General features: G+C 47.4%; 1 protein-coding gene and 1 non-coding gene across 6 annotated transcripts in view; both read right to left on the bottom strand.

Moving 5' to 3' along the window:
- Positions 1 to 1,101: 1,101 nt before the first annotated feature.
- Positions 1,102 to 1,174, bottom strand: Trnaa-cgc (transfer RNA alanine (anticodon CGC)). The gene has a single exon. It is a non-coding gene; the product is annotated as a tRNA-Ala (tRNA).
- Positions 1,175 to 1,473: 299 nt separating this feature from the next.
- Positions 1,474 to 8,992, bottom strand: part of Adap2 (ArfGAP with dual PH domains 2) — a 29,129-nt gene continuing 21,610 nt past the window's right edge. For 3 of the 5 annotated variants that reach the window (XM_063269737.1, XM_063269738.1, XM_063269739.1), the window contains 3 exons: positions 7,560 to 7,622; positions 5,870 to 5,947; positions 1,474 to 4,992 (listed from right to left, as the gene is read on the bottom strand). In XM_063269737.1, coding sequence (XP_063125807.1) covers positions 4,726 to 4,992; positions 5,870 to 5,947; positions 7,560 to 7,622 — 408 coding nt within the window. In that variant the 3' untranslated portion in view covers positions 1,474 to 4,725. The remainder of the gene's footprint in view (positions 4,993 to 5,869; positions 5,948 to 7,559; positions 7,623 to 8,992) is intronic. The other 2 variants (XM_039086713.2, NM_020101.2) reach the window with 2 other exon arrangements.

Raw genomic sequence — 8,992 nt, 5'->3', positions numbered from 1 at the left:
TTGCTGCCCCCTGTAGGCTACAACTTGCATTAGCAGTTTCCGCCTTTTGTAATGCAGTCTGGGCCCAGCGCTTGGGAAGTAATCGATACACGTAATTTACCTTGAGTTTCAACAATCAGTGCAGCTTCCTCATAGTTTTTTAAAGGTTAAACATAATTTTTAGACATGGGTGCACATGGGTGTGCCCACCGAGGCCAGAGAGGATGGACTCTCCACCGGAAGCTGGAATCACAGGTACTTAGCAAGCTGACTGATGTGAGGACCGGAAATTCAAGTCCTCTGTGAGAGCTGCAGTGCTCTTAACTCTGAGCCACGTTTCCAGTCTCCGACTTCCGTGTTTCAAATATAATAAGTCAGGCAATAGTTAAGCGACTTTTCTTGTGTTCCCGAGTTAATGGCAGAACTAATTGGACCCAAGTGGCTCCTTGTTTGGCTTTCATCTTTGCAAAGCACTGTGACAATGAAGACAGCACCATTTTTTACATTACCTGAGGTCTTTATTTCTCCTCAAATGTGTACAGAAATGGAGTTATCTGAGGAAGTTCTCCTTTTTTCAAAAAAGATTTATTTTTGGACTTATATGAGTACACTGTCGCTATCTTCAGACACACCAGAAGAGGGCATCGGATCCCTTTACAGATGGTTGTGAGTCACCATGTGGGTTGCTGGGAATTGAACTCAGGACCTCTGAAAGAGCAGTCAATGCTCTTAAGTCAGGCAGTGGTGTCACAAGCCTTTAATCCCAGCACTCAGGAGGCTGAGACAGGCCAATCTCTGTGAGTTTGAGGCCAGCCTGGTCTACAGAGCGATTTCCAGCACACCCAGTGCTACACAGAGAAACCTTGTCTCAGAGGAAAAAAAAAAAGAAAAAAGAATCTTTTTTAAAAAAATGTGTTTCTCATATGATCTGATCTGCATGTGCATGCAGTGTCTATGGAGTCCAGAAGAGGGCGATGGAGCCTATGGAACTGGTGTTATCCTTCCAGAGTAGCCTTGTGGGTGCTGGGAACCAGAGTCCTCTATGAGAGAACAAGGACCCTTAAACGCTGAGCTGTTGCTCCAGCCCTCTTGGAAATCTTTTTTTTTTTTCTTTTCTTTTTTTTTGGAGCTGGGGACCGAACCCAGGGCCTTGTGCTTGCGAGGCAAGCGCTCTACCACTGAGCTAAATCCCCAACCCCAGCATTTAATTTAATTTTCTATATCTGTTCTGGTTTGATAAGTACTTTTAACCCTAGTACCTCCTTTGGTCACCACTATTCCCTGCAAAACTAACTACACAGCCTACCACTGAAGGCTACCAACCCCTCCCATGGACTTTGAGACAGTGTCTCACCAGATTGCTGCCCTCAGACTCTTTGGCTCAAGTGGTCCTGCCTGAACCACCTGAGTGCTTGGGTCTCTTAACCGCTGAGCCATCTCTCCAGCCCAATATTGGATTCTTACAGAAAAAAACATTGACTCTGAAGAGTGAAGTCTGGGTGTTTTATCAATGTTTTAATATGAAAACTCAAATCTATATAAAATGTTCACAAGTAGGAAAATAAATGTCCAATTTACATTTCATCCAGATTCATCAGTGGTATGCTCTCTGTATATAGCTATAGAAATGCGCGCGTGCGCGCACACACACACACACACACACACACACGCATTCCATTCGTGTACACATATACATATACTGACTTTTTTTTCAGTTGAACCATTTAAAAATTGGCCATAGACATCACCACATTTTACTTTGGTCTGTGTCCCACGGGACAGGAACATTCTGTACAAACATCATGATTGTTACAGCCTTACAACACTGCTGTCTAATATACATCCAGAGCCTAGTTCCTCCAACAGCAATTATGTCTTTTACAGTGCAGTGGCTTCTTTTTAAAATTATTCCATGTATTGGTGTGAGGGTGTCTGATCCCCTGGAACTGGAGTTACAGACAATTGTAAGCTGCTATGTGGGTGCTGGAAATTGAACCTGGGTCCTCTGCAAGAGTAGCCAGGGCTCTTAACTATTGAGCCATCAATCCAGCTCCAAGGTCTGCCTCTGTCTCTCTGTCTCCCTCTCTCTCATTTTTTTTTAAATTATGTAGTGTTCTGCCTGCAAGCCAGAAGAGGGCACCATATCCCATTACAGATGGTCGTGAGCCACTATATGGTTGCTGGGAATTGAACTCAGGACCTCTGGATGAGCAGCCAATGCTAGCCCTTCTCCCGATTTTTTTTTTTTTTTGAAACAGAATCTCTGTGTAACCCTGGCTATCTTGGAACTCACTTGGTACACCAGGCTGGCCTTGAACTCACAAAGATTAGCCTGCCTCTACTTCCCAAGTACTAGGTTTAAAGGCATGTACCATCAATGCCACCTAACATTAAGGTTTCTCTTTTTAAGTCCAGGTTCCAATCAAGAATCCCAAACTTCATTTGTTGCCATGACTTGGTACAGGTTTTTTTTTTCTTCTTCTTCTTTTTTGAATGAGGGTAACATGTAGCCCAGGTTAGCCTTTCACTCTCTATGTATAATAGCAGAGCCTTTGATCTTCCTGCCTCTACTTCCCTAATGCTAAAATTATAGGTACCACCCTGGCTTTGGTCTGTCTGTCTGTGCCACCCCCTCCCCTCAGTTTATTTAAACAAATTCTCTATGTGGCTCTGGTTGTCCTGGAACTCACTATGTAGACCAGGCTGGCCTTGACCTCAAAGAGATCTTCCTGCTTCTGCCTGCTGAGTGCATGGGTCTAAAGGCGTGTATCACCATGCCTGGCCAATTTCATCTTTTATAATTGTGTCATTTGAATAGCCCCAAGCTAGTTGCATAGCAACATATAAGTAATAAATAAATGTCTGACTATTTCTTCATAGTTAAGTTCAGACTAAACTTTAAAATTTTTCCGTTTGTACAATCTGGATGCTGTGGGCACCTTTTTTATTGCAGTGTCCACCCCTATCTGTAGTTTTGGTTTGTTGTTTGCTTACTTGCTTTTTTTTTTTTTTTTCTTTTCTTTTTTTCGGAGCTGGGGACCGAACCCAGGGCCTTGCGGTTGCTAGGCAAGCGCTCTACCACTGAGCTAAATCCCCAACCCTGCTTACTTGCTTTTGTTTCTGTTTTTTGTTCTTAGTTTTTCTAGACAGTGTTTTTCAGTGTAACCAGCCTTGGCTGTGACTGTCTTGGATCCGTCAGTCTCTGCCTCCTGACTGCTGTTTTTTCTGTTTTGTTTTTGTTTGTTTGTTTGTTTGTTTGTTGTTTGAGACAAGGTCTTGCTATGCAATTCAGGCTAGACTTGAACTCCTTGGGTGGTTCACGTTGGCACTGGGCTCATGGCATTCCTGCCTCTCAACTTGCACGCATCACCATGGCTGACTTTCGGTGCAGTTATGAGGACATCTAAGCTTGGAGAGCTGAATTCTTCTCGGTCCCAACTCCTCAAGACTGGGAAATGTTCTGGAAGGAGCCCAGGGAGTCGTAGGATAAACCTCACCTTCACAGAGTTCACAGGCAAGGGCAGCTGCTGGCCTCAGGACTTCCTTCTGGACAACCAGGGCTGAGGTGAACACTTCTCCAGGACTTCAGGTGCTCAGTGGCCAGCCAGATCCTCCGAGATGGGTCACCTCAGGCCTCAGCCACTCTTTGCTGATGTGGCTGCAAGAGAAAGAAGAGGGCTGGGGAAGGCCATGCTGGTGCTGCCCTGCTGGGGGACATGGAAGGGACAAGTGTGGTGTGACAGAGGGAGCCAGGACAACACTGGAAGCAAAAAGAAACTTTAAATGAGAATAAAACAGAAAAAAAAAACAATAAAAAACAGACAACAAAAGCAGACCAATGAGATAGACAGGAGACAGAGGAAGCAGTGGCAGAGACTCAGGGATTCAGGCCCACAGAGAGCAGCTGCTGGAGTGCTCAATTGCCTTCTGGGAAAAGGAAGGCAAAGACAGTTGTGGGCTGGGTTTGTTTGTCCCTTTGTTTAGTTTGGGTTTTGGAAACAGAGTCTCAGTGTGTAGCTCCAGCTGTCCTGGAACTCACTAAGTAGACCAGGCTGGCTTTGAACTCAGAGTTCTCCCTGCCTCTGCCCCCAACACTGAGATTAAAGGTATAGGCTAGCTACCATGCCAGGTTGAGACAGTTGTATTCATACTGGTGAGAGGCACCAGAGTTTCCCCCAAGGGCTGTTGGGGTCACCTGTCAGGTTATACTCTCTCAAATACATGGCTTTTCCTTTATGCCCTGGAAACTCTGCCCTGGGTCAGAGGCTTCCGCCCTAACTCAGCACATCTCTGCTTTTCACAGGGTTGTCAACAGATGGGAACAGTCTCCTTGTGACCCATCTGGGGTGAAGAGGAGGGACAGGGGAGGGAGACAAGAGAACACTAAAAATAGCCTTCCTTCTGGGTGGGCAGGAATCCAGAATCCCAGTGTGTTCCCAGCAGGGTGTCCTCTGCTAAGGATCCTAGGCCAGTGTCTTCTTATGAGAAAAGGGACAAGGGCATGTTGGGGAACGGGTGGGGGTGGGGGTGGGGGTCTGACCAGAGGGTATAGCCAACCTCTACAGTTCTGCTAGGGCCAGACTCCTCCTGGAGTTCATGAGGATGGCCGCATAGAGGAACTGGTGCGGAAGGGACTTTCTGACAAAAATGTGCAATGTGTGCTTTTTTTCTGGCAGGAAGTGAGGGAGACTCAAACAGCTGAGTCAGGCCCCTCCGGGACCACAGTGAAGAAGCCCTTTTCTGCCCTCACCCAAAGGAATCCCCACCCACCCCCCACTTCTCACTGAGGAGGTGGAGGGGCGACAAGGGACTGGACAGGACACCCCGCAGACTCTCCAGCCATTCCCGCTGCTCCTTTTCCGTGGGGCAGGTGAAGACGAATTTCCGCTCCGGAGTGATGACCGTGAGTCCGACCTTCCAGCGGTTCCCTCGGATGCCCTGGGGCAGGCCTTCCCATACTTCATATCCCTGCTCATTGCTTCCCAGAAAAACCTGGCCCTGCTCAAAAGCGTCCTGCGGAGGGAAGGCATGCAGTCATCAAAGGCTATCTTGGGCCAGAAGAGCCCTGGCAGCCTGGCCAGTCCCAAGGTCAAGTTTGGTAAAGAGATGTGTATGTTATTGCCAGATTGGGCTTTGATTTGAACTGTTAGAACCTCAATTATATCACACACGAATCTACTGAAAATACTAACACATAGAGTGTACACCAGGCACAGGAACTCAAAGGCAGTTCGCTGCTTTGTTTTGGCTCCTGAGGATTGTGCTTAGAGTCCCAAACACACTAGGCAAGCAAGCATTCAGCAGAGCCTAGAGTGCCCCCCCCTCTAATTTTCACATACGGTCTCACTAAATTACCCATGTTGGCCTTGAACTTATTCTGAAGTTCAGGGAGTCTTTGAATTTGCAATCCAACTGGCTTCAGCCTCCCCAGTGGCTGGGATTACAGGCTGGTGGCCCTGGGCTTTGTTACATGTTAGCAACCTTTATACTCATCATGGCCACTTCTGAGCAAGGCATTCATGCTGAGCCAATATTTTGCAGAAGGGAAATGCAGCATTAGAGAGCTAAGTGCGTACCCAGGCCAAGGCACGGCTCCACAATGGCAGGACTGAGCCTAGATAGAGCCCGGGGTCCCACCAAACTGGATGAGTCCTGACCACTCCACTCCGGACCTCCTGCTTACAAGGGAGTGGTCACACCCTACTTTAAGCACAGTTAGCAGCACTGGGGATTCTGAGTAAGAGTTGAGTGAGAGGCAGAAGTTCAGGCTTTCCTGTCCTGGGTTCCACTGCCCTGGGATTCTGGGTGCTGGTCTTTCTGTATATTCTGAGATCAGCACTAACCTGCCTGACTGGGCCCATGCTAAGGAGGAATCGAGGATGGCTCTTACCAGGGGGTTCTTATAATACAGCAGCCTCCGCTCCTGAGGATCCAAGGCAAACCACCTTTTCTTGAAGGGTTCTCTATGCTGTAAAAGAAGGGAACTCTTAACAGATGTGACAAAGCCAGGCATAGGGGTCAGGGCCAGTTCAGAGAGAGGCCATCACACTGGTTCTCCAACCTGGCTTCTGCAATCAGACATACTAGAGCTTCTCCCTGGTGCCAGCGACTGGGAAAGCATACCCTCCCCAGAAAATGGCCCTGTAACGGCCGGACTAAGACTGAAGTTCACAGGTCTGAGCACCGGGTCAGACTCTGGGTTGTTCGTTTTGTTCGTTTATTTGCTTGTTTGTTTTGAGACCGGTCTCGCTTGTGTAGTCCTGGCTAGGCTGACAGGGATCCCCTGCTTCTACTTCTGGTGCGCTGGAGTTGAAGGGTTATACTACCAGGAACCAGGACAGACTCACGAGGCCTTAGTCCAACCCCTCTCTGCCCCCGACCTCCTCCCTCCCTCCCTCCCTGTTCTTTGCTCTACACCTCTACGTGCTGCCCAGGAGAGAAAGGGTTACTTCCCTCTTTCTTGGGCTGTGGACAAATAAGTCTCAGAAAAAGGAAGCCATGGAAGTCAGAAGTGGCTCCTGTTTGCAAAGTTGAAAGTGCTGCCCTTGGCTCGGGGGAGAAGAGGGCAAAAACCAGGGACTGTGCCTGTCATCTGAGGGAAGGAGACCATCACCACCACTTGACCAATTTCTAACTTCTGAGGCTTTTTTTGGGGTGGGGGGTTGGGAATTTCTCTGTGTAGCCCTGACTGTCCTGGAAACTTGCTCTGTACACCAAGGCTGGCCTAACACTCACAGAGATCCACCTGCCTCTGCCTCCCGAGTGCTGGGATTAAAAGTGTGTGCCACCAGCATCCGGCTCCTGAGGCTTTTATTTTCATACTGTTCTCCAACACCTTTCAGGCCCCTCTTACCACACTTCCTGTAACACATTATATAGTTGTGTTTTGGCATTGAACCCCTGACCTTATACCCGCTAGGCAAGCCCCCTCTGCCTTGAGCTTTATCTCCACACCCTAAATTTCCAGTTTGAGATGGGGCGAGGGACTCACTACATTGTGCAGACTGACTTTGACTTTGTTGGGCTAGCTTCAAACTTGCAATCCTTCTGCCTCAGCCTCCTGAGAGTCTGGGTCTGTACAACCTTTGTCTGGTTTACAGGAAAGCCCAGATTCCTTCTCTGAGGGGCAGCCCTTGTCCTCCTTATATCAGTGAGGAGGCACAGGATGGGGAAGCCAGGCTGAGTGTGAGGAGGAAGGGTTCAAGGCCATGTTTTGTTTTTTTTCGGACTAGCCCAAGTCTCTCTGACACTGTCCTGGTGGACTGCTAGCACAGCAGATTCTGAACCATTTAAGAAGCCATCTCTCTAGGGGATTCCTTTTCCTGAGGTTAGAGTCTAACGGTGATCAGAGGGAGGATCTGGTGAAGCTGACAGGATGGGACAAGAGAGGAAGAAACCCTCAGAGCAAGGCTGGGTCACACATCAGCTAACTCCTAGTCTCTACTCAGTCCATCAACAGAGAAACTCACAAACATTGGTAATCTTTCCTTCCCTCCCGTCCTCTGGCCCCACCCCCACACTGCTTTAACTGTGGTTGGAATAGAACCATATTAAGTAATACAGAAAACACTAGAATGTACCTTTGGACCAGTCTTCTCCATGAAGCCTTGTTTGAGGTAGTTCCTGGTGATGAGAGGCACGAGCTGGAGAGGGAGAGAGACGAGGCCGATCCCATTTACACACAGAGCTTAAGCTTTCAGACTGAACTTGGCCCCAAGACAAAGAGAAGTTTGGAAAGCGGAAGGGTGTATGGCTTATGGCTTATATTTGGAGTATGAACTGGATATAATACAAATATTTCAGCAAAGCCAGTCAATGAGCCCCAATATGATTTTCCTGCATGGCCCAGTTATAGTTTAAGTAGTTCATTTGTCTCAGATAATAGAGCAGGCAAGACTCTTTTTTTTTTTTCCTTGCTATGACCAAACTGTATTTTAATCTTAAAGAGAAGCGCCACAGGCAAGACTCTTAAGAGACCCACTTGTCACGGGCACGGTGGTGCTCGCCTTTAACCACAGTGCTCAGGAGGCAGAGGCAGGCAGAGCTCTGAATTTGAGGCCAGCCTGATCTACAGAGTGAGTTCCAGGACAGCTAGGGCTACGCAGAGAAACCTTATCTCAAGAAAAGAAAAAAAAAAAAAAAAGAAAAAGGAGAAGGAAGGAGGAAGAAAGAAGGAGAAGAAGGGAGAAGAGGAGGAAGAGGAAGAAAAGGAGAAAAAAGAAACTAAGCCATAGAGATGTGGGAGAAGACTTTGCTGATGTCATCTGGTTGATATGACAGCATGAGGAGGTGGGATTCACACTCAGGGCAGATAGGCAGCAGGCCAGCTTTCTGTGTACCACGTCACTCCCCACCACGGTCACAGACTCTGACACCAGCGGTGAAGAGAAGATAGCAGGGCAGACTGAGACAACTCTGGCCTCGGTGTTAGGAGACTCCCAGAGTCTCAGCACCTCTTCTGGTTCGGCCAGATGTTACCTTGGTAAGCTTCCTGTCTCTGGGAGTCCACTCCCTACTCTGTCTCCAACACTATACTCAGAGAAGCTTCCAGGGATTAGAGGTGACTCCCTATGCCTTCTTTTTTAATTTTTTGCAACCTACTTTTTAAAAAAAATTTTTAAAAAAAATTAAAAAAAAATTAAAAAAACTAAAAAAAAAAACTAAAAAAAAAATAAAAAAATAAAAAAAAAGGGGGGGAGGGAAAAAAATTTTAAGGATTTATTTTATGAACACATTGTCTTCAGACACACCAGAAGAGGGCATCAGATCCCATTATAGATGGTTGTGAGCCACCATGTGGTTGCTGGGAATTGAACTCAGGACCTCAGGAAGAGCAGTCAGTGCTCTTAACCGCTGAGCCATCTCTCCAGTCCCTCCCTATACTTTCTTAAGTCTGGGTACCACACCTAGATATAGGAAGGTCAAGAAGGAGAGATAGGCAGGGTTGGTAAAATATGGTTGATGAAGGAGACAAGGGAACACTGAGGACATTGGGCAAAGACCAACTTCTTCC

This window comes from Rattus norvegicus, chromosome 10 (assembly GCF_036323735.1).
Source record: "Rattus norvegicus strain BN/NHsdMcwi chromosome 10, GRCr8, whole genome shotgun sequence".
NCBI classification, from domain to species: domain Eukaryota; kingdom Metazoa; phylum Chordata; class Mammalia; order Rodentia; family Muridae; genus Rattus; species Rattus norvegicus.
This window is presented reverse-complemented; position numbering and strand designations above follow the sequence as displayed.